Genomic DNA, 24,357 nt, shown 5'->3' with positions numbered 1-24,357 from the left:
CCTTCCTTAAATCACATGGTTAGACCCAAACTCCTTCTTCCCTACAATGTCTAAAAATCAGTATCTTGCAGTCTTTACTTGCACTAAAAGCAAAAATGGTCTTTCCTCTTGGAGCTGAGCCTTGCTTGAGTCATTAGTTGAGAAGCACTTGTAGGCCTAATCATCAAGTCCTGAAGCGTTAACCGTACAACACGGTAAGGGTGTTGCCCGCAGGCGCAGTTACACTCACACTCCTAGAATAGGTTTACAAGGTTGGTATCCATGAACCATGGAGTCGCAAAGAGTTGGACATGACTTGGCGACTGAACAACAACAACAAATCCATAAATTGTGGAGGATTGTGGAGCTCAGCTAAAGCAATGTCAGTGGGGATGCCCCAAACCTACCAAGTTACCATCATGGGATATTTTTTGACAATTGAAGAAAATCTATGTCTGATAGTGAAAGACTGAATGAAATTGGACAAAAGTTATGTTTTGTTACTGCTTGGCTTAGCACATTCTTTGCAGACATAAGCTATTTTTCAGAGATCAGCAGATACTTTGCTTCTTCCCTACCTGTTGGAATCCTTTGGAATGGTAAATAGTTGCTTCCCAAACTTCATATCTGATTCACTAGATTACGAAGAGAGAATTTTACCAATGGCTATTGAAAAGATAAAATCACATGGAGAATACATTTGAGTTTTGTGTTTTCTCCCATGATTTTCCAGTTGTTTTGACTAATTTTTATTACATTCAAACTGAATAGCATTAAGTGGTCATACATATAAACTGTATGAGAGTAAACAAAACTGCTCTTCTTACGGGTATTCATTAAACCACAAACACATAATAGTAGTTATTTCTAGATTTATGGCTAAAAGATTTACAGGCTTCAAAATTAAGATAAACTACTACAGATTGAAGTTATTTTATCTTCTAGTAGCCTCTAGGGAATTATTCAGTGTTGGAGCAGACCTAGTATAATCAGAAGCAAAAAGATTCTGCAAAGCTATTTTGTCTCAAGGCATTTGCCTTCATTTCTGAAGTGCTTGGAATTTATGAACTGGATAGATAAATTAGGATTACATAGGAACCTCAGTTATCTAATTCAGCATATCAAATTATTCTTGAATAGTTTTAAGGTAGTTAAAATGCATACATTCAAAATCTTTTGTATATAATCTAATTTCATGTCACGCTTACATAAAAGTTTATATCTTCTGCTGTCTTTAAGAGTCCTTGCCTTCTTATTCTTTTTGCCTTTTCTCAGTTATTTTAGTAATGGCCACTCACCATGAAGCTCTAGGTTCTTTTAGATATGTCTTTGTCACAAAATAAAAATATCAATGGATGACTTTTTAAAAAAAATTGTTCTGAAGTGTAATCTTTATGTCTGTCTTTATATATGGGGCCTTTATTGCTGTTGCTTATTTATTGGGAGGTTTTCATTTGATTTCTGGTTACTTAAAATTTATCCTACATAATTACATAATTTATTTATGTAGGTAATAATACCAAATCCTTGGTAATAATTGTTTGAATGAATGAAATCTCTTTATGGTTTCTGATTCTGTCTTTTAAAACATACATATATATAATAATGGCATATGTCATTTTTATAAATGTTACTTTTAATTTTTAGATATATGGTTCCCCTTTCCTCAGCAAAATTCTTTCTATAAAACTACTCCCACTTAATTTTTCCTTAATTGATTTGGGGTTGAAGGGGCTGGAAAGGGCTGATTTACAAAAAGAGAAGAATTGTGATACTAAAGCAAGATGCAGGATATAGGTTCTGCTATCAAATCTGCATTTTTGTAAATTAACCTGAGTGAGGCCCATTTTGATAAGTGAAATTAATAGAATGAGAATTTATGAAGGCAAACTACTATAAAAATATTTAGTGATGAGGATATCATTCTGTTCGTGGAAATAAATCTTTGTCTTTACTTTAGTTGATGGACCTCTTATTCTGAAATGGGCTCTTAGGTATCCTTATATTAGTCCTTTAACTTTTTCATTTGCCCTTTGCATTAACCTTTGCTGTCAGTGGCTTTGCATTTTCAATAGTGCTAATTTTTTTTTCTCCTCCAAGTACTGACTTTAATCATTATCTCTTTGGGCCACTTACTGCTTTTAACTTGCTGCACTGCTGAGAGAACTAGATTGATATTACAAATATAGCTAATGCTTGTGGTGTCATGGAAACTGTATTGTTAACAAGATCTGAATTGTTTGGTAATGTTGTGGTACTCTGTTCTTTTTCTGTCTGCATGTTCATCTAACTTCCCGCTTAGAAGAGATTTATATGATATTTAGACATGTTAAGTAAGAAACGATTTGAGATTCACAGTTACGTAGATGTCTTGTATCAGCGTTGTTTCCTATGGTTTTAATGTCCTGTATATAATTCAGTTGGTAGAACTATTCAGTTGAAATACTAACCGTCTGTAGTGATAGTTTGTCCATCTTTTGATCCTGTTTGTTTTAACTTGCATTTTAGTATGCAACCGAGGATGGACTTGTACACACAAGTGACCAGGCCAGGACTCTATCCAAAGAATGGGTTTGTATTTAAGGGCCCCAGCAGTTAGATCATCCTCAGAAAAGAAGGTAAGGCTCCATGCTGTGGAAGTTAAATTATAAAGGGCCTAACAAACAGAGATCAAGAATCTTGATGTTTTTTAAGTCAGGTGGGACTTCTCTTCCCTTTATGTGATATAAGAAATGACAGAAATCTTGGAAGGAATGGAGACTGAAGTTAAGATTGTCGTCTAAGTGTAGTATCTAAGCAATATATATGGAAACGGTTGTATGTTATTTTGGCATAGGGAAAACTTTTCCATTTGGAAATTATTTTAAAGTATACAGTTAAATGATATTTAGTGTATTTGCAATATTGCGCGACCACTATTTCTGTCTAGTTCCAAAACATTTTTATCAACTCTGAAAGAAAATCCCATACCCATTAAGCAATAGCTCCCAGTTTTCCCTCCCAATAGACCCGGCAACCAATCTACTTCATTTCACATGTTTTTGAGGTTTATCCATGTTATAGTATGTATCAGTACTTCATTCCTATTTTTGTGACTGATTAATATTCCATTGTATCAGGTCAGAATTAATATTCTGGCTCGATGGACATGAGTTTCAGCAAGCTCCAAGAGTTGGTGATGGACAGGGAAGCCTGGCGTGCTGCAGTCCATGAGGTCACAAAAAGTCAGACACTACTGAGTGAACTGAATATTCCATTGTATGGCTATATGAGATTTTTTTTTTCCCCCATATATCTATTGATGGGTTTATGGGCTAATTCCACCTTCTGGGTATTGTAAATAGTGCTGATATGAATAATTATGTACAAATATTTGAATATTTTAAATTATTTTGGGTATATATTTAGGAATAGAAACACTGAGTCATATGATAACTCTATTAAGTTGGTTATACTTTTTTTCCTAGTTTCTCTTTTCTAAAGTTGTAGTAAAATAATATATAACATAATACGATTTTAATCATTTTTTAAGTGTACAGTTCATGGCATTAAGTACATCCACATTGTTTGCAACATCTAGCTCCTGAACTTTTTACCTTCTCATGCTGAACTCTAAATAACATTAAACATAATCTCCTATTCCTCTTTCCCTAGCTCCCTGGAAACCATTATTCTCTTTTATGTTTCTGTGCACTTGACTATTGTAGTTACCTTATAAATGGAATAACACAGTATTTGTTCTTTCATGGCTGACTTATTTCACTTAGCCTAATGTTTTTTAAAGTTCATCTGGGTATACTTTTAAGTATGCCTCATTCCAAAATGATTGCAAGGTTTTTGTTGCATGTCTTCCTCCTCTTCTAAAACTAAACCTAGAGGAAAAGGATTCTGATAGCTTTTTGAATAATTTTTTCTCCCTACTAATTCAGTTCAGTTCAGTCGCTCAGTCGTGTCTGACTCTTTGCAACCCCATGAATCGCAGCACGCCAGGCCTCCCTGTTCATCACCAACTCCTGGAGTTCACTCAAACTCATGTGCATCGAGTCAGTGATGTCATTCAGCCATCTCATCCTCTGTCATCCCCTTCTCCTCCTGCCCCCAATCCCTTCCAGCATCAGAGTCTTTTCCAATGAGTCAACTCTTCGCATGAGGTAGCCAAAGTATTGGAGTTTCAGCTTCAGCATCAGTTCTTCCAATGAACAACACCCAGGACTGATCTCCTTTAGGATGGACTGGTTGGATCTCCTTGCAGTCCAAGGGACTCTCAAGAGTCTTCTCCAACACCACAGTTCAAAAGCATCAATTCTTCAGTGCTCAGCTTTCTTCACAGTCCAACTCTAACACCCATACATGACCACTGGAAAAACCATAGCCTTGACTAGACGGACCTTTGTTGGCAAAGTAATGTCTCTGCTTTTGAATATGCTATCTAGGTTGATCATAACTTTCCTTCCAAGGAGTAAGCGTCTTTTAACTTCATGGCTGCAGTCACCATCTGCAGTGATTTTGGAGCCCAAAAAAATAAAGTCTGACACTGTTTCCACTGTTCTCCCCATCTATTTGCCATGAAGTGATGGGACCAGATGCCATGATCTTCATTTTCTAAATGTTGAGATTTAAGCCAACTTTTTCACTCTCCTCTTTCACTTTCATCAAGAAGCTTTTTAGTTCCTCTTCACTTTCTGCCATAAGGGTGGTGTCATCTGCATATCTGAGGTTATTGATATTTCTCCCAGCAATCTTGATTCCAGCTTGTGCTTCTTCCAGCCCAGCATTTCTCATGATGTACTCTGCATATAAGTTAAATTAACCTTCCCTTAAAAAATATTAACATTGTGTGTGAATCTCCTTAAAAGAGCTAGTTATAAGGAAGGACATGGTCAGGAATTAGTGCGGCTTCTTTCTTTTTTTTGTTGTTTTTTTTAATTGGGTTACTGAAATTGGTTTGTTGGCATGTCATTTTCAAATTTTTTGGTAACCATTTTCATGGCCAAAGACTATGTGGGCTTCAATCACATGGATTCTAAATTAGAAAAAAATGTTGTCATTGCAGTGTTGTGTTTGAGAAAATGACAGTTGGGGGTCTTAGTCTATCACTCTGAAGTTGTAGAAGCCCCAGTTCTGGATTGGAAGTGTTGATTCTCTGCCATTTTCAGTGAGGTTTCAAGATGCTGTCAAAGGGCCCACATCCATGGTAATGTGAATGAATTTTCTGGTCCACAGCCCAGCCCACTGCGTTTTCTAGCACACGGCGATGAGAGCACTTCAGGTGTTCTTTGTTCATCTCCCTGATGCTGCCTGTGAACTTGACCAGCATACTGTGCACAAAGTACGTGTTTTGAATAAGGAATGCCTAGAATTGGGGAATTCTCTGGTCGTCTAATGGTTAGGGCTTGACACTTGCACTGCCAGAACCCAAATTCGATCCCTGATCAGGGAGCTAGATCCCAGAAGCCTCACGACCAGAAAAAAACTGACTAGAAGTGCGACGTTTTGAAATATCCTAAATTGACTATGACCATTACTCAGTACCTCTAATTCTATCCTGCTGCTGCTAAGTCACTTCAGTCGTGTCCGACTCTGTGCAACCCCATAGACGGCAGCCCACCAGGCTCCCTTGTCCCCGGGATTCTCCAGGCAAGAACACTGGAGTGGGTTGCCATTTCCTTCTCCAAATTCTATCCTAATGTTTGTATATTTGGGGTCATGGTAGGATAACAAATCAGGTCCTTTGTTAAAGTCCAGGCTCTTGCATTTAACATCAGATTAATCTGCCTTTATATTGAGGATTTTTAAAAACTCACATGGAGTACTGTATGAAATACTTGGCATAAGTTATCTCATTTAATTATATCAACAACCTTGGGAAGTAAGGATCATAAAAGTATTTGTGCTCCTTGTAAAGAATTTGAAACATATAGACAGTTACAAGGAAATCAGTAATCATCCCACCGTCTAGAAATAGCTACAGTGAATGATTCTTTTCAAATTCTTTTTTTATATGCCCTCTAGGAATTTTGAACCTGTTTCTTTCCCCTTAACCTGTTACTGTGACTGTATATTTGTATATTTTTCTCCTCATCCACATGCATATTAAATTCATTATCATTAGTCATCTTTGACACCAATAGAGTGGCTTGTGCTCTGAGAGCACTTTTATATCTGCAGTCTCACTGGAGTTTCAGCACAGCCCTGTGAGGGCTCAGGACATGTACCTTGGCCCCATGTGTCAGAGGAGATGAAATCCAGAGGGATTAGACGATTTTCACAAGTCGTACAACTAGTGACCAAGCTGATCAAAGACCCACAGCTTCAGCTTCACTCTTGGTGCTCTGGGCAAATGAGAGCACAGCAGTGTTCGCGTTGAACTGAACAGTGATGCAGAATGTCTACATCCTAATTCCTGGAACCCGTGTCTTTTGCCTTACCTCCCAAAAGATGTAATTAAGGATCTCGAGAGGAGGAGTTTATTTTGGATTACCTGGGTGGACCCTAAGCGCGATTATAAGAAAGAGACAGACAGAGATCAGGTAGACACATGAGAGAGGAGGTGGAGGTATAACTACGAGAGATTACAATCAGGTGGATGCAAGGCACGGAACACCTGTAGTCAGCAGAACTTGGAAGAGGCCAAAAGTAGATTTTTTCCTGCACCCTACCCTCTGGAGGGTGTGCGGCCTGGCTGACACCTTCATTTCTGACCTCTGGCCTCCAGAATTGTTAAGAACAAATTTCCCCTTGTTTTAAGTAACCAGTTTGTAGTAATTTGTTACAGTAGCCACAGGAAACTAGTATGTTGCTGTAAAAATTCACTGAAAGAACAATGTCACTGCTGGTTATAGAATCAGATAAAGGTAACCAAAGCCCATGGTGAGGCCTGGTAAAGAAGTCACACTGTCTGTCTTTTCCTGTAGCCTTGTCATCTCAAAGGAGCCTATATTTGCAGACTGCCCCCCAAAAGATAATGCCTGCTTTTTTGGTCCTAGGAAACCCCTAAGGACAGCTCACAGGCTATTGAAGATGCCCAAGGGGCACTTCAGAGAAGGAGGTTGTGATGACTGGCTGGAAAAATGTCTCCTCACATGGCCAGAGTTCTTGTCGCCCCAACTTTCACTGTGAGCTTCAAGTCTCACACTCTTAGGATCTCAAAGGGCAGGGTCAGCTCATAAATTTAAATTTGTCAACAAGTGCTCCCTAACTATATTTACAACTACATTTTGCATACATAAGGAGATGATAATTCTTTAGAGGGGACAGTTCCCTTCTTTGTAAAAATTGGGGAAAAAAATAACTTCTACATATGTAACATTTTTGGGTGTTAAGAATCAGGTGGATTAATGAGTATAAAGTTACACAAACTAAGGTTCTTTCTGTATACAAGTACCTATTTTGTTGCTATGATCACAATAATCATTACAGGGGCAGACTACTATCTACATTGCAGACTTATTCAGGTTTTACTAGTGTTTTCGTTAATGTCCTTTTTCTACTCCAGGATCCAGTCTAAGATTTCACATTTAGTTGGTTGTCTCTTTGGTGTCCTCTGGCCTGTGTTAGTGTCCCAGTCTTAGGTTGTTTTCTTGGCCTTGACAGTTCTGCTTTATACTGCTCTTGAAGTCTTGTGGGCTGTCCTTTAGTTGGATTTAATTTTTTCTTGTGGTTAGACTGGGGTAGTAGGTGTTAAGACAGAGTACATGGAAGTGAAGATCCCTCCCATGAAGTTTCATGGCGACCTCCCTGCTGGTATCAATTTTGATCTCTTGGCAAATGGCTTCATCCATTCAGGCTGTCTTAACACAATTCTGTGGACTTGGCTGGCTTATAAACGACAAACGTTTAGTCTCTCACAGGGTTCTGAAAGCTGGAAAGTCCAAGATTAAGTGCTTCTAGTTTCCTTGTGTGTGTGTGTGTGTGTGTGAAAAGTTTTGTCTGTATACAAGGTATTTTTGGAAGCTCTTGTAATACATTAAGCCTGGTATTGTCACAGCCCCTAAGTTTTATGGAAAACAAAACAAAACAAATCTCAGTGTAGCTCTCATTTGAATAGGTGTGTGTTTTCTCTTTTTTTGGCTACACTGGGTCTTTGTTGCTGTACTCGGGCTTTCTCTGGTTGCAGTGATTAGAGGCTACTTTCCAGACTTCACGTTTCGGTGGCTTCCCTTGTGCTGAGCACAGGCTCCGTGCGCTCGGGCCTCAGCAGTTGCAATGGCAATCCCAGCAGTAGGGGCTGGCGGGCGGTAGCTGTGGCACATGGGCTTAGTCGCCCTGCAGCGTGTGGGATCTTCTGCAGCAGGGATCGAACCTGCGTCTCCTGCTTTACTTGGTGAATTCTTAACCATGGGGCCTCCAGGAAGTCCTGAAGGGTAGTTTTTTTATTTTTGGTCTCTTAAATATATAGTTTGGATTACTTTGTGGATTGAAAAAAAAGTTGTTTTTTTCTTTTGGATCAATATAGTGGCTGATATTTTAGTTTCTGGCCCAAAAATTCAAGATATCTTTTGAATAAAAAGAGCAGCTTTGAAAATTGGACAAAACTTCTCTCTTCCTCCTCCAACTAGGATTATAAAAATGGGCCAGAATGACAAATATTGATTCTTTTGACTCAACTGACAAACAGCCTTTCTTTGATTAAAGAATTTGAGTTACGGGTTTTATTTTATCTTAAAGGAAGAAGAAACTGTTCTTCTGTCCTAATAAAAGATCCCAACTATGAATTATACTTTTCAGAAGAGAGATGTCAAAATTACTGGGAGGAAATGAAATATTACAACTACACACAGTCCCCTACTTACGAACAAGTTCTGTTCCGAGAGTACTTTTTTTTAAGTCCAGTTTGTTAGTAAGTCCAACAAAGTTAGCCTAGATACCCAACTAACACAGTTAGCTATATAGTACGGTACTATAATAGGCTTATAATGCTTTTCACACAAATAATACATAAAAAACAAACATGAGAAATAAAACATTTTCTGTCTTACCATACAGTGCCTTGAAAAGTACAGCAGTACAGTAGGGCAGCTGGCACACGGGCTGGCGTGGAGTGAGCAGACAAGGGCAGCTACTGACCAGAGGAGGGACGGGAGGTGGGGCAGCCGAAGGACTGGCAGCAATAGGAGACGTAGGGCAAGCTGCAGCTTCCCTCGTACACCTGACGCTGATGGCACAGGATCTGGTTCTTTGCTGGATTAGCTTCTGTCTACCCTGTTGAAAAAAAACGATCCAGCGACGTCTGGCTACTAGCTGTTTTTTCTCGTCATAGATGACACAGTAGCGCTGGATTGCATTCTGAATGGCTGCTGCAAACTCCTGCTGTGCCTCAAAGACTAACGGTGCCTCCTCAAATAAACAAAATCCCCTCGCCACCTCCTGCGTCGTGAATCTCTTCAGTTCTCTGTTTACTTCTTCCCTCTTTTCTCTCTTTGTCCTTTCTCTGGGCTTCCAGTGCCATCAGGTCTCTAACACACGTTTGCATCTTTGAAAGTTTGCAATTTGAAGGTTCTTATGTAGGGGACTCAGTGTAATCAGAATTACAGGCATTTTTTTCTTTTTAAGGGATGTAGGTTCATTCCATAGGACATGACACCAGTTGGTGAAACCAAATATCTTAAAAGAATTCTTTGTAAATGTACATAGAACTTTTAATGACAACTTAGTGCAAAATACAGCATTATATGTTTTGACGCAGATCTTACTAGAAAGGAAAGACAAATATGCAGTTGTACCTTAAAAATTGTCTTTGCATAAGAGTATTTGCTTTTCTGCAGCTATAGAGGAATATGAAACATTTTCTCCTTATCCGTCTGAGATTTTCTTTTGTTGTTGTTGTTGTTGACAGCTAGGAATCTACAGTTGCATTGCTAAATTCTAAAATTCCATTGGATACCATGGGGATTAAAAGGCAGGTCTGAGAAAGTTAAGCTTTTAATTTTTTCAGAACTTGTCCACATTTTCACAAAACATGAAGGTATAACTTTCAGCATCTACAGTGATTTCCTACTGGAATACTAGTAGTCTGGGCTGAGAATGAGGAAGGTGAATTCATTGACTCTGATAACAGACAGGTCCATAGTTGACCAACTTGGCTGCGTCCAAGGCCTCTCTCAGCCCAGCTCTCTTTGTGCCACACTTGCAGCAAATCATGGCTGGCCACCATTCCATTGCTGAGTCCAGAGGAAGCCAGGGCTTAAGTGTCACTGGCCTCACCTTAAGTCCCTCTCTGAAACCATTGTGGCCAAGGACACACAGGACTCTAATGGGCTATATCTGGGTCACTTGTTGGGCTCAGTGGTAAAGTTGCCTCTTTATGGCCTTGAGATTGGGGGCGGGGCAGTCATTTAAGGAAAATCAGGTGCTATGGCCAAAAGATAGACAAAATAGATATTGGACAACAGTAATAATGTCGGGTCATTGATAGAGATTTTCGTATCCAAATTTAGTATCCAAAGAGCAGGTTTCAATGCATAGTATTTTAAAGCTAAGTGCTAAATTATGGTCCCTTTGAAAACCACATTTAAAAATGAATTCTAACAAAGAAACAAAAGTTTCTCTATTCTTAAGAGTACCTGAATCTAAATCTGTATTCCAGTTTTGAAATCTTTTTTTTTTTTTTTTGGTCTATATGCTGAGTCTTAGTTGTGGCACACAGGATTTTGATTTTCATTGCAGTGTGCAAACTCCTAATTGTGGCATGTGGGACCTGGTTCCCTGACCAGGGATCGAACCCCGGGCCCTCTGCATTGGGAGCACAGTCTTAGCCACTGGACTACCACGGAAGTCCCAGAATCTGCTTTTAAAACAAATCTAGGATTAACCACAATTACAAATTGGCCATATGAACAGAACTAAACTCTGAAGAACTGTATTTCTATCTTTATTTCTGTTTCTCATTTATATGTGAAAGTATACACATGCCTAGTTAGTTTTCATTTTAAAGATTGTGTGTGGGATATAAGTAAATAGCACAGAAGAACCAATTTGCATTCATATTCTAGATCTTCCAATTGGCTTAATTGCTCTGTGCCTCAGGTTTCCCATCTGTAAAATGGGGGTGACATGGCAATATAATAGGGTGGTTGTAAGGATGAAATAGTCCACATAAAGGTGGTTTTTATAGATTAGTCACTGACATATAGAACTTTTTTGCTACAGTGTCATTATTTAGTGCTTTTTTTTTTTCTTTCTTTTGGCCACACCATTTGACATGTGTGGTTAATTCTCCCACCAGCTATGAAACTGTGCCCCCTGCTTTGAAAGCATGGAGTCTTAACCACTGGACCACCAGGGGAGTCCCCTCTCGGTGCTTCTTACTGATACAAATATTCTTGTTTGAATTTTTTTGGAAATTTCTTACATTAGAATTTAATATCAAATTTTTGTCTTAATGGCTCGATTTATTTAAAAAATATTATTGAACCTCCACTATCACTAAAATGCTCGGATAACCTGGGGACCCAGAATAAGGAATGAAGAGAATAGTCTCCTCACAAAAGATTTAAGTGGGGAGGTAAAAACACACATTATTCCATGCATGATAATATGGCTAGGGTATTGTAGAAATGCCAGTTATCACATAAACTTCACTTGTCAGCAGTGTATTCCCTGAGAATTTGCTGTGTAAATACCAATTATGTCTGTGTAAAATAAAAATTTGGAATCCTTTTAAGACTTTTAGACCTTTTAGAATTCAGAATCTTTTTTACGGCAACTAAGAATTGTAAAATTGAGAAACTATAATTTTTTCTTTTGTTCTTTTTTTTTTTCAGTGTTTGAAAGATGTATGGGGATCTTGAAACCTTCAGACATAAGACAACTTCCAGCAACTTCAGGAGAAGTTTGTCTACACTCAGGCTGCAGTATTTTCAGCAAACATCATTGGACGGTGGGCGAATGCCCTGTCTTTTGGTGGAATGAAAAATTTGAGCCAGTGAAGCCAAATTCTCATTGCAAGCAGCATGCTTGGCTCCTTGCTCACTGCAAACAGGCATTTAAAATGTGAATTTGAAATCGGGTGTCTCCACTACTACCAGCTAATATGGCATCATAGGTGTTTCCTAAGTTTTAAGTCTTGGGGGAAAAAATACTCCACTGACATCTGCCATCTCCACCAGGAACTCTTTTATGGAAGCTCCATTTTTGTGTGTTCCCACTCTTCTTCCCATCTTCTGCACAATCATGTGCTCTTCTGAAGTAAGAATAAGGTCTTGGAGTATGTAAGTCCCAGACTTACAGCAAGAAATGGCTCTTGGCCATCACAATGTCTTACAGTTAAAAGCCACCAAAAACTATTTTTAAAACACCTTGGAAAAGTGAGAAGAAATGGCACACCCATCACAAAACATACATAGTTTAAAAGTTGCATTTTTTTTCTCAGTGGGTATCAGTTGTAAATAAAAATGAACTAGGGGCCAAAATATAAAACCAAAAATGAAGCAGCTATGTGTAGTTATTAATTTCTAGTTTGAACTGTAACTGAATACTGTGGCTTCGTATGTATTATTTTATACTGTACTTTTCCCGTTATTGATGCTTCGGACTTTAATAAGAAATTCCATAGTTTTTAATATCACAAATGAGAATATTTGAACAATGTATTCTAGAAAGCAATATACTAACTGAAGTGAATGCTTGTATATAATAAGATAGCCTTAATCCTTTTTCTCTAATGCCTTAACTGTCGAATAATTAAAACTTTTAAAAAGCCTAGGGTTATAGTCAGCATGCTAGACTGAGAGGTGAACACTGATGTGATGAGAACAGGTGCTGCTGTCGGTGTGTGGCACTGTGGTTTAGCTGTGTTTATGCTCCAGAAGTGCAATAGTAGACACTAGCTACGTAGTACTGCTGCCTCGTGTAACTCCAAAGAGAAAAACCGAATTTGATTAACCGAGTGCACATGTTCCTTTAAGTTCCTCTTAATGTCCTTAGCTTGAATGCAATGCCATACAGATTTATGTGGCTGCTATTTTTATTTACTTTGCATTATTTTGATTAATACCTTAAATGGAAAGCCAAACAGTCCCTCTTCACTGACCAGTAATGTCCATTTAACTGCAGTAGGAAAAATAAGAAAAACCATGTTGTGTGAAAATTGGTGATAACTGGCACTTAAGATCATAAAAATAGTTCTTTATACTTGGCTGCCTTAAGATGCTGTTTGCCCAGAGCTCTGAAAGACTTTAAGATAGGCAGTAATACTACAATACTACTGAATTTTTGTAGAATTGTTACATTTGATAATAAAACTTGCCTGTTTAATCTCAATGTTTGCATTCTGTTTTGTAATTAGAAGAGTTAAGGGTAACAGATGAAGGGTGTGGTGGGTAAAGCCATCTTTTCCTGAGGTGGTAGGATATTTCCTTAAGTTACTGTGAGTGTTTGTAGGTGTGCTCTGTCGTGTCTGATTCTTTGCGACCCCATGAACTGTAGCCCGCCAGGCTCCTCTGTCATGGAATTTTCCAGGGAAGAATACTGGATTGGGTCGCTATTTCCTTTTCCAGGGGATCCTCCTGACCCAGGGAATCGAACCTGCATATCCCGTACTTCCTGCATTACAGGCAGATTATTTATTGCTAAAACACAGGGGAAGCTATCAATGATTAATGCACTCCAGATACAGATTAAACAACCAGGCTTAGAGTATAAATCATTGAGACTTTGCTCCAAAAATTCTTAAAACTGTAGTCATACTTATTAATATGTGGTCCTTGTATCTTATTATTAGAACTCTGTTTGCTTGATAATTTGAAAACTTATTGGAGCCACATAAGACATTTCTTAAAAGCCATATAATAAAAGCTAGAACTCTAGTGTTTCTGAACCCCACATACTTCTTTATTCCAATTTCTCTATCTGCTAATTCTGAGTTCTCCAATATTCTCTCTAATCCAAATTTTATCCATTTTTTAGGAACTAGGTTAAGACTTCCACCATTTTAGAGTTACATATATTGACCATATCATAATTTGATGTATATACTCTTTATGGAGTTCAATTCCAGATCTAGTACATTTTTACACACATAATCTTGTTAAGTACTCATCAAGTGAAGTTTAATTCAACTGGGACACTTCTGCAATCTCGGTCCTTGCCGACATCATTTATAAGAATGAAGCAATTGCTTTCACGTTTGTGCTTCAGCTTTGAGTCTGTGAAGAGGGAGCAGAGCCCTCTGGGCAATCTAAGGTTCTGCTCCAGCTTCCTGTACCTTTATGTCTCTGGTAGGCATTTAATGTCCAGGCTATTCCTTGCCTTAAAGAAAAACAGGTTGCCTGGGCTAAGGAGATAGCTATTTACCTCCTTGAAATAGGACCTCATATAATTGCTCCTAAGGCAGAAAAAGAACATAGGTGATGGTATGAGATTAATAAAGGCTGGTGGGAAAGAATTGAGAATAGAGAGTATATAAAAAAAAATCTTAAAGTCCGTCTCATAGGTTTATAGTTGGTTACATAATTTCTCTTCCTCTCCCTGCTTCCCCCAGCTCTTTGGGGAAAATGTTTTTAACATATACAAAAATAGAATGATGGCCACCAAGCCTCTATCCAGTTTCAACAATTACAAACTCAAAGCCAATCTTGCCTATAGATGGATTATATTATCAATTGTAAAATCTATTACATATAGGATTATATGTAGTTATATTGTTCAGTCACTACGTTGTGTCTGACTGCGATCCCATGAACTGCAGCATGCCAGGCTTCTCTGACCTTCATTATCTCCCTGAGTGCTCAGACTCATGTCTATTGAGTCAGTGAGGCCATTCAACCATCTCGTCCTCTGTAGCTTCCTTCTCTCCCTCAATCTTTCCCAGTGTCAGGGTTTTTTCTAATGTGTCAGCTCTTCGCATCAGGTGGCCAAAGTATTGGAGCTTCAGCATCCGTCCTTCCAATGAATATTCAGAGTTGATCTCCTTTAGGATTGACTGATTTGATCTTGCTGTCCAAGGGACTCTCAAGAGTCTTCTCCAGCACCACAGATTGAAAGCATCAGTTCTTTGGCACACAGCCTTCTTTATGGTCCAACTCTCACATCCATACATGACTTGAAAAAACCATAGCTTTGACTATTCAGACCTTTGTCGGCAAACTGGTATCTACTTTTTAATACTGTCTAGGTTTGTCATAGCTATTCTTCCAAGGAGCAAGTGTCTTTTAATTGCATGGCTGCAGTCACCATCCACATTGACTTTGGAGCCCAAAATGAAATCTGACAGTTTCCACATTTTCCCCATCTATATGCCATGAAGTGATGGGATTGGATGCCATGATCTTAGTTTTTTGAATGCCGAATTTTAAGCCAGCTTTTTCACTCCTCTTTCACCTTCATCAAGAGGCTCTTTAGTTCCTCCTCACCTTCTGCCATTAAAGTGGCATCATCTGGATATCTGAGATTTGTTGATATTTCTCCTAGCAATCTTGATTCCAGCTTGTGATTCATCCAGCCCAGCATTTTTCATTATGTTCTCTGCATATAAGTTAAGTAAGCAGGGTGACAATATACATTCTTGAAGTATCCTTTCCCAGTTTAGAACAAGTCTGTTGTTCCATGTCCAGTTCTAACTTGCTTCTCATCCTGTATACAGGTTTCTCAGGAAGCAGGTAATGTGGTCTGGTATTCCCATCTCATTAAGAATATTCCACAGTTTGTTGTGATCTGCACATCCAAAGGCTTTAGCATAGTCCATAAAGCAGAAATAAAGATGATTTTTTTGGAATTCCTTTCCTTTTCCATGATCCACTGTATGTTGGCAATTTGATCTCTGGTTCCTCTACCTTTTCTAAATCCAGCTTGTACATCTGGAAGTTCTCAGTTTACATGCTGCTGAAGCCTATCTTGAAGGAATTTGAGCATAATCTTGCTGGCATGTGAAATGATTGCAACTGTTCAGCAATTTGAATATTCTTTGGCATTGCCTTTCTTTGGAATTGGAATGAAAACTGACCTTTTCCAGATTATATAGATTATCCATATATCTTTCCACTTTTCCCACTGTTGTATTATTTTGAAGCAAATTCTTAGGGCCAAGATTAAAATGGAACTCCAAGTATAAAACTGGGCCATGGTAGGAAGTGTTTTAATGAGAAGTGTGTGTGCTCAGTCATGTCTGACTCTTTGTGACCCCATGGATGGTAGCTCACAGGCTCCTCTGTCCAGGGAATTTTCCAGGCAAGAATACTGGAGCGGGGTGCCATTTCCGCCTCAGAGATAGAACCCAAGTCTCTTGGATCTCCTGCATTGGCAGGCAGATTCTTTACCACTGCACTACCTGGGTAGCTTCTTAGTGAGAAGAAGCAAAGGCTAAATAGGACTGAACTGGTAGAAATAATTCGGTTTCTGAATTTCTGCAATTGTGCTTTGTAATCCATTCCCTATCCCATGTGCCAATATGAGACACAGACTAGACAGGATATGGTGTAAACTGAGGACTGGAAGGCCACCAGGATGGAATTTGGGAATGAGAGCCCTGAATGAGTACCATAGGGAGAAATTGTTTTTCTACATTCTTGCTGCCTTTTTAAAGTGAGTTTTGAGGCCAAGAGCCTAAGGGATCAAAGGTTCAAAAACAAATGACTAGCTCCTAACTTAGAAAACTTAAAGGGAAATGTCCATATTTCAGTGTACTTCCCCTCAGTTACTTTATGTGGAAAGTGGAGGGATATTTCAAGCCAAAACCAAGCTGATAATCATTACCTTGGAAGAGTATACAACCAAACACTGAGAATATGTATAAATTATATTATATATATATATAAAGCACAATAAAAACCACTGTGTAGGTTAAATGAATCTTCACAATAACCTATTAGGTGGTGCTGGTGGTCGAGAACCACCTGCCGATGCAGGAGACATAAGAGGCTCAGGTTTTATCCCTCCGTCAGGAAGATCCCCTGCAGGAGGGCACAGCAACCCACTCCAGTATTCCTGCCTGACGTATCCCATGGATAGAGGAGTCTGGCAGGCGGCAGTCCATGGGGTGGCAAAGAACCGGACACTATAGAAGCGACTTAGCATTTATTAACAATAGCAACACTATTATTATTTTTACTGACCAGGAAATTAAGTGTAGGTTAAGTAGTATCTGTCTTGGCTGCCCAGAAAGTACAGGAAAGGATCTAGAAGATAAAGATTTGGACTCTAGTTGATGTGATTAGTGCTCTCATAACTGCTTCTTAGTAGTTCTGGCTCTTTTCCTAGCATTGCACAAATACAATCCATCATTACAGAGTCATAGAGTTGGGCTTCAAAATGTTCCTTTGGTCTGCCTTTTCACGTTATTACCACTGTGCCATCAGTTCAGCTGCTGAATTATTCAGCAGCTACATACTGTTGCTGTGCTAAAAGGCAATGTTGATAAATGAGTAACAAAGCTGCTGATTGCACACTCAAATTTGAGCCAGTGTTTTTTAACCCATATGAAACCAATATGATAGTGGCGTTAAACACTAGAAACATATTTTAAAAAATCAAAATGGAATTTTCATCTTGTTCTGGATGGTTCTCAGCTTGTATGTGTGTGTACGTGTGTGACAGAGACAGAGAGAGAAAGAGATTCATCCTTCCTTCCCTGATGGTGTTTCTCATGGTTTCTTCCTTAGCCACCTTCTCTCTTTTCTGGGCAAATTCAATAACTTACTTCTGCATTCTTGTTTGAAGCTACCAGCTTAAAAACCCAACAGTTCAATGGACATTTATTTCCATTTAAATATCTCTCTGGGCATTTCAAATGCAACATGCTAAAAACAAACGTATCTTCCTATGTTAGCAGGTCTGAAAACCTGCTCCATATGTTTTCTCTACTTCAGGAGCCAGCACCACATAGTACCAGGTATTAACGTTAAGAAAGCCATGTGTGACTTCCTCACCTCACCATCCTCACCATCAGCATCTCTCATCAGTGCTTTGCCCCAGTATTGAATCCGTGCTGCAAATTCTGCTTTCCTCTATTGCCAGAATGCTTTTCTATAAGAATAATATTTCAAATTATTACATTTTAAAATAAAAATGTTTATTTATTTGGCTGCACTGGTCTTTAGTTGCAGCATGCTGAATCCTTAGCTTCAGCATATGAACTCATAGTTGTAGTATCTAGTTCCCTAACCAGGGATCAAACCTGGGCCCTGGGCATTGGGAGTCCAGAGTCTTAGCCACTGGACCACCAGGGAAGTCCTTGATTACATGTTTTGAAACCACTTTATTGAAGTATTATTGAGATATAAAGACTGTACAACTTGGTGTGTGCAACTTGGTGAGTTGGATCATAGAAAAAGCAAGAAAGTTCCAGAAAAACATCTACTTCTGCTTCAATGACTACCCCAAAGCCTTTGACTATGTGGATCACTATAAACTGTGGAAAATTCTTAAAGAGATGGGAATACCAGAGTACCTTACCTGCCTCCTGAGAAACCTGTATGCAGGTCAAGAAGCAACAGTTATAACCAGACATGGAACAACAGACTGGTTCAAAGGAGTGACTTGGGAAAGGAGTGTGTCAAAGCTGAATATTGTTACCCTGCTTATTTAACTTAAATGCAGAGTACATCATGAGAAATGCCGGACTGGATGAAGCACAAGCTGAAATCAAGATTGCCGTGAGAAATATCAATAACCTCAGATATGCAGATGACACCACCCTTATGGCAGAAAGCGAAGAGGAACTAAAGAGCCTCTTGATGAAAGTGTAAGAGGAGAGTGAAGAAGTTGGCTTAACACTCAACATTCAAAAAACGAAGATCATGGCATCTGGTCCCATCACTTCATGGCAAAGAGATGGGGAAACAATGGAAACTGTGACAGACTTTATTTTTGGGGGCTCCAAAATCACTGCAGATGGTGACTGCAGCCATGAAATTAAAAGATGCTTCCTCCTTGGAAGGAAAGTTTTGACAAACCTGCTGCTGCTGCTGCTGCTGCTACGTTGCTTCACTCGTGTCCGACTCTGTGCAACCCCATAGACGGCAGCCCACCAGGCTCTCCTGTCCCTGGGATTCTCCAGGCAAGAACACTGGAATGGGTTGCCATTTCCTTCTCCAATGCATGAAAGTGAAAAGTGAAAGTGAAGTCACTCAGTCATTTCTGACTCTTCGATACCCCAGGGACTGCAGCCTACCAGGCTCCTCCGTCCATGGGATTTTCTAGGCAAGAATACTAGAGTGGGGTGCCATCGCCTTCTCCATGACAAACCTAGACAGTGTATTTAAAAGCAGAAATGTCACTTTGCTGACAAAGGTCTGTATAGTCAGAGCTATGGTTTTTCCAGTGGTCATGTATGGATGTGAGAGTTGGACCATGAAGAAGGCTGAGTGCCAAAGAATTGATGCTTTTGAACTGTGGTGTTGGAGAAGACTCTTGAGAGTCCCATGGACTGCAAGGAGATCAAACCAGTCAGTCCTAAAGGAAATCAACCCTGAACATTCATTGGAAGGATTGATGCTGAAGCTGAAACTCCAATACTTTGGCCATCTAATGCGAAGAGCCATCTCATTGGAAAAGATCTTGATGCTGGGAAAGATTGAGCGCAGGAGGAGAAGGGGACAACAGAGGAGAAGATCGTTGGATGGCATCCCCGACTCAATGGACATGAGTTTGAGCAAGCTCCAAGAGATGGTGAAGAACAGGGAAGCCTGGCGTGCTGCAGTCCATGGGGTCGCAGAGTCACTCAAGACTAAGTGACTTAACAGCATACTAGGTAAGCATATTAGTGAAACCATCACCAGAATCAATGCCACAAATATCACCTCCAAAAATTTCCTCCCACCCTCTTTAACTTTTGTGTGGGTGTGTGATAAGAACACAACAAAGTGATTATGTGTTCTTCACATCTTTTCTACTAAAGGTTTCCACTTGCTGTTTAAAATACCCAAACGTATTACTGCATGCTATTGGGTGAGCTGACGTCTGCCTACCTCTTGAGTTTTATTCAAGGCAGCCTTACTCTCATGCTCTATACTCTGTTGTCTTTTTTCCAGGTTGTTGCAGGAGTGATGCACTGTTTTTTTCTGTTATCTTTCTCTTCACTGACTAACTGCTATGCAGAATTCTTACCTTTCCATGGAAGGCCTTTCCTGACCCACTAGGCTCTGTAAATCTCTCTATAATCTGCTCCCCAGATTGTAAATTCAATCAAGGTAAAGTGTATCTTCTTCCCCACTGAATCCTTAGTGACTAGGCAGCACTTGGGATATATACAATAAGTATCTGTTGAATGAATAAGTGTATGTTCGTTCCTGCAGGTGAAAAGGAATGTGCTTTATGCAGTTTTCCTTTAAAGTTGTCTATAAATTTAAATCTTAAAAGTAAAAAATTGTTTTTCTTTAGCACCAGTTAAAATGTTAGTATAATCTAGTTATTAACAGTATGCTTTTTACACTAAAATGTAAAATCAGAGTCACCTTTCACATTGATGTACACATTCAAAGAGAAAGTTTGGTATGGAATTCACCCCAACATGATTTTGGATGCCTCTGCCATCTCCAGGACTCACAATGACTTTTCAGGGTCCTATTCTCAACCAGAGTGCTTATGTGGAACTGTAACAAAATTTTAAATATTTATCTATATTTAAATCATGTCATAATTGGTGAACAGATTTTTTCTTTTCTTTTTTTTTTTTACTGTATTAAGGAAAAAAAAAACCATGGCAATTACCCTGTTACACTTAAATTGTTATGGTGATACATCGTAATTTTGCTGGGAAAACTTTTCCTTCCACAATCACTGTATGCTTTTGGTTTTAAGATATATCCGTACTTTGGAGTGCGACTAGTCCTCCACACAGCTGGTCTAGATATACCCGATCAGTCACCTGCACTGACTGGCTGCCTGAGGAGTAGATCAGTGGTAGCTCTGGGGGGCACCAGGCCATCCAAGTTCTAGCTGGAACCATTTTCAGGGTGGGAAGACGGCATCAGCAGTTTCATGTTATCAGTGCTTGGGGAATGGCAGATTCTTTTCTGAATTAATAATTGATGTACTTAGAATCCACCTGCTATGCCTTCCCTCTATCGTGAGAAAGAATTTAATCTGTTATTTACATGGGTCCAGAATGCCAGAGAGTAATCAACGCTAGGGAGCTCCTCACGGGGCAATCTCAATCCATAAATAGGGTCAACAAAGGAACAAAAAGCCAAACCAAACCAAAAGCAGCATACTTAATTAAGTGGAAATTTCAAATAAATAACAAGTAATTTTTAGCTTACGCTGGCCCAAATATTGCATGGAGCATATTATACTAAAATGTCCTATATTACCTGGCAATTCTAATATTCAATTAAACTAAATTTCACAAATATTTACTTACTTAGTTACCTGAGGGCTTACTTACCTGAAAGAAGAGAGGATGAAATCTTGGTCTACTAAAATAGAAGCTTTGCCTGGAAAAATCTTAATAATAAGCCATTTAGTACCACTAATTTTTTTATTAATAAATGAAAGAACGTGTTTAATGAATTAATGATTTCTTATGACTAATCTGGTTAAAAAAAAAGTCTCTTCCTGGAGGAGTTTTAACTGTAGGAAAAAACTATACTTTAGAAGATGTCCTAGAGTTCAGTTGTCTATGTTCACATGTCCTGTGTTCAATTTAAAAATATTTAAATAGATACACATTGTTTAATGTTTTCCCACTGGGGAGGCTTATACAGTTTCCCAGTTTGACTATTGCTTTTTATGATTGTGATTCTTCCAGTTAGTGGAAGAGGAAGACAGCCGATCCTTGTGAGTGATAACAGAGCAAATACATTCAGGAGGCACCGAAGTACAGCTTCAAACAATGAGGAAAAAGTGAGGCCTGCTTGAGAAACAACTGCAGGAGCAACTGACAATATAGCCCTTTATTTCCTCTTTTACAGAAAAAGCTTAGAAAAAAATTAATTCATAATCACAAGAAGAACTAATGACAAGCTAAGACAAAACAGCGTCTAACCACAGTTTTCATGGTTAGTGTGAAACATACAACTTATCTAAGACATCCACAGCTCATACTATTATCAGCAACTTTTAAATTAATTACCAACATAGTCTACAACATGTTTCAAAGAGTTGAAAGAACAGGATAAAACATGACCAAAGTACAAGTCAGAATATAATGCTGGTAAGAGTGTTATGTGTTTTCAAGGACTAATTGATCATACCTGGTTCAGACTTCACAAAGGAGATGGTATTGAGGCTAACTTAAATATGTTACTTAATGGATAATTACAAATTTATGACATAATAAAGGTGAGAAAGAGTTCCATATCTTTAATAGAAGAAAAGCTGAACTAATGCAAAGATTTCACACTAATTATTCTATACGCTAAGATGGAGAGTTAGATAGAAGAGTATCCTTTAAAACAGTCTTTACTTGTATTTTTTTTCGTTTCAAGTAGGTGAGTTTTCTGGGGCTTTTGTTTTGTATTTGTCTCATGTTCTGGAAACAAACAGTACTTGGCACACAGAAGGCACATGATCAATTTTAAGATAGAAACCTTAACACTCATTCTCAGCTCATCATTTATCACATCCAGTTGGTCACTAGGCCCTGTAGATTTTACCTCCAGCATTTTTTGAATCCGTTCTCTTTGAACACTTTTATTTCCATTGTCTTATTTCAAGCCTTTATTTTTTAACCCAGTTACTACAATACCCTTCTAATCTACATTTTCTTAAAAGACTTAACTTCTTAAACAAAGCATTTCACATCAAGCCCTAAAAATATCCATTGCACACAAAAGGGGTCCTTAAGCTTCTAGGTGGTGGTTTAGCCTCTAAATCGTGTCCGACTCTTGCAGCCCCAGGGACTGTATCCCACCAAGCTCCTCTGTCCATGGGATTTCCCAGGCAAGAATACTGGAGTGGGTTGCTGTTTCCTTCTCCAGGGGATCTTCCCAACCCCGAGATGGAACCAGGGTCTCTTGCACTGCAGGCGGATTCTTTACCAATTGAGCCACCAGGGAAGCCAAACTTCTAGAGGTGGCAGCAAATCATACTGTTCTTTGAGTGTAGACTGTAAATGAAAGACCATTTGAGAAAATCTGAAGTGTTTAGGATTGGTCAAGATGAGGCAAAGGTTAATGAAACGACCCTTCAAATTCTGGATGGGAAACTAGCAGCCCATGGTTTGCAGTCATAAAATGGTCCATGAAGTCAGGATCAGAAGTTATCATTCTGATTATCACACATATTAGGATCACGTGTGCGCCTGGTTGTGTATATTACCATCTGGAATCACCTGGTCTTATCGAGTTATGGAGTGACCTAATGAAAGCTCAGCTATGCTGCTGCTGCTGCTAAGTCGCTTCAGTGTCCGACTCTGTGCAACCCCATAGACGGCAGCCCACCAGACTCCCCCGTCCCTGAGATTCTCCAGGCAAGAACACTGGAGTGGGTTGCCATTTCCTTGTCCAATGCATGAAAGTGAAAAGTGAAAGTGAAGTCGCTCAGTCGTGTCTGACCCTCAACGACCCCATGGACTGCAGCCTTCCAGGCTCCTCCATCCATGGGATTTTCCAGGCAAAGTACTGGAGTGGGGTGCCATTGCCTTCTCCGAAGCTCGGCTATACTGCCAGGTAAATGGCGACATCTTGAGCAGTCAGGGGTACATCTTTTTGAATGAAGTTGATATTTGGAACAAAAAACATGTTATTTTTCTCATAGGGAAATTACACTGGTTCAGGGATAAAATGATTCATTCTCAGTCTTATGGGAAGGTTTAGGGTTCAAGGGAAGAATGTTCCTATTAGGGAACACAATCACAATTCCACCAATTTGTATCTGAAGATTGAATAAGTATCTCTCCTTTCATATTCCTATTTAATTTCGAGAATCACTATTTTTTCTCTTTTTCTACTTCTGTGTAGCGCATATACGACCTGAGGAATGGTCATCACCTCAAGACCCTTGACATGGAAAACAGTGGCCCTCATGAAGTGGAGCTCTGCTTGTTTCTCATCTGATAAGCTGGGCACTGAAATCTGCTGCTTGTGTACATAGGTTCTTGTGGTTTTCAGTGACCAACAGTTTTGTTCTCTCTTAGTTTTGACTCAGGCCTTTTTGGGGCAACTAGTGTCTTCCCATAGAAACCCATGTTTCTAACTCTTGTCCAATGTTACTTGTCAGGCAAGAAATATTTACAGGTGACCAAAGGCATAAAAAGAGTTCCTGGAACTATTTTTGCATAGCACTGAAAGCTGATAGCTTCTCTCCAAATACCCTGACTTAATATAGGTGCTATTAGGAAGGAGACTCTTGCTGTCTGCTAAAAATGGGACAGCCATCATTACCCCATGACTTCAGTGAGTTCCTGTGCTTTTTTCCTCTCATTCTATAATGGGCATTTTATCAGTTCTTAAATTTACTTCTTCCTACTGTTGAAACGCATGAATGCAAAGTGCTATGACCCAG

At 39.1% G+C, this 24,357-nt stretch overlaps 1 protein-coding gene across 6 annotated transcripts in view; it reads left to right on the top strand.

Annotated features, from left to right (window-relative positions):
• ESRP1 (epithelial splicing regulatory protein 1) overlaps nt 1-13,233 on the top strand; it is a 58,517-nt gene extending 45,284 nt beyond the window's left edge. For 4 of the 6 annotated variants that reach the window (XM_061439349.1, XM_061439345.1, XM_061439344.1 and 1 more), the window contains 2 exons: nt 2,488-2,597; nt 11,742-13,233. In XM_061439349.1, coding sequence (XP_061295333.1) covers nt 2,488-2,562 — 75 coding nt within the window. In that variant the 3' untranslated portion in view covers nt 2,563-2,597; nt 11,742-13,233. The remainder of the gene's footprint in view (nt 1-2,487; nt 2,598-11,741) is intronic. The other 2 variants (XM_061439348.1, XM_061439347.1) reach the window with 1 other exon arrangement.
• Nucleotides 13,234-24,357: the final 11,124 nt, after the last annotated feature.

Source organism: Bos javanicus, chromosome 14, assembly GCF_032452875.1.
Source record: "Bos javanicus breed banteng chromosome 14, ARS-OSU_banteng_1.0, whole genome shotgun sequence".
In the NCBI taxonomy this organism is placed as follows: domain Eukaryota; kingdom Metazoa; phylum Chordata; class Mammalia; order Artiodactyla; family Bovidae; genus Bos; species Bos javanicus.
Note: the sequence above shows the minus strand (reverse complement) of the source record. Positions and strands in the feature narration are given on the sequence as shown.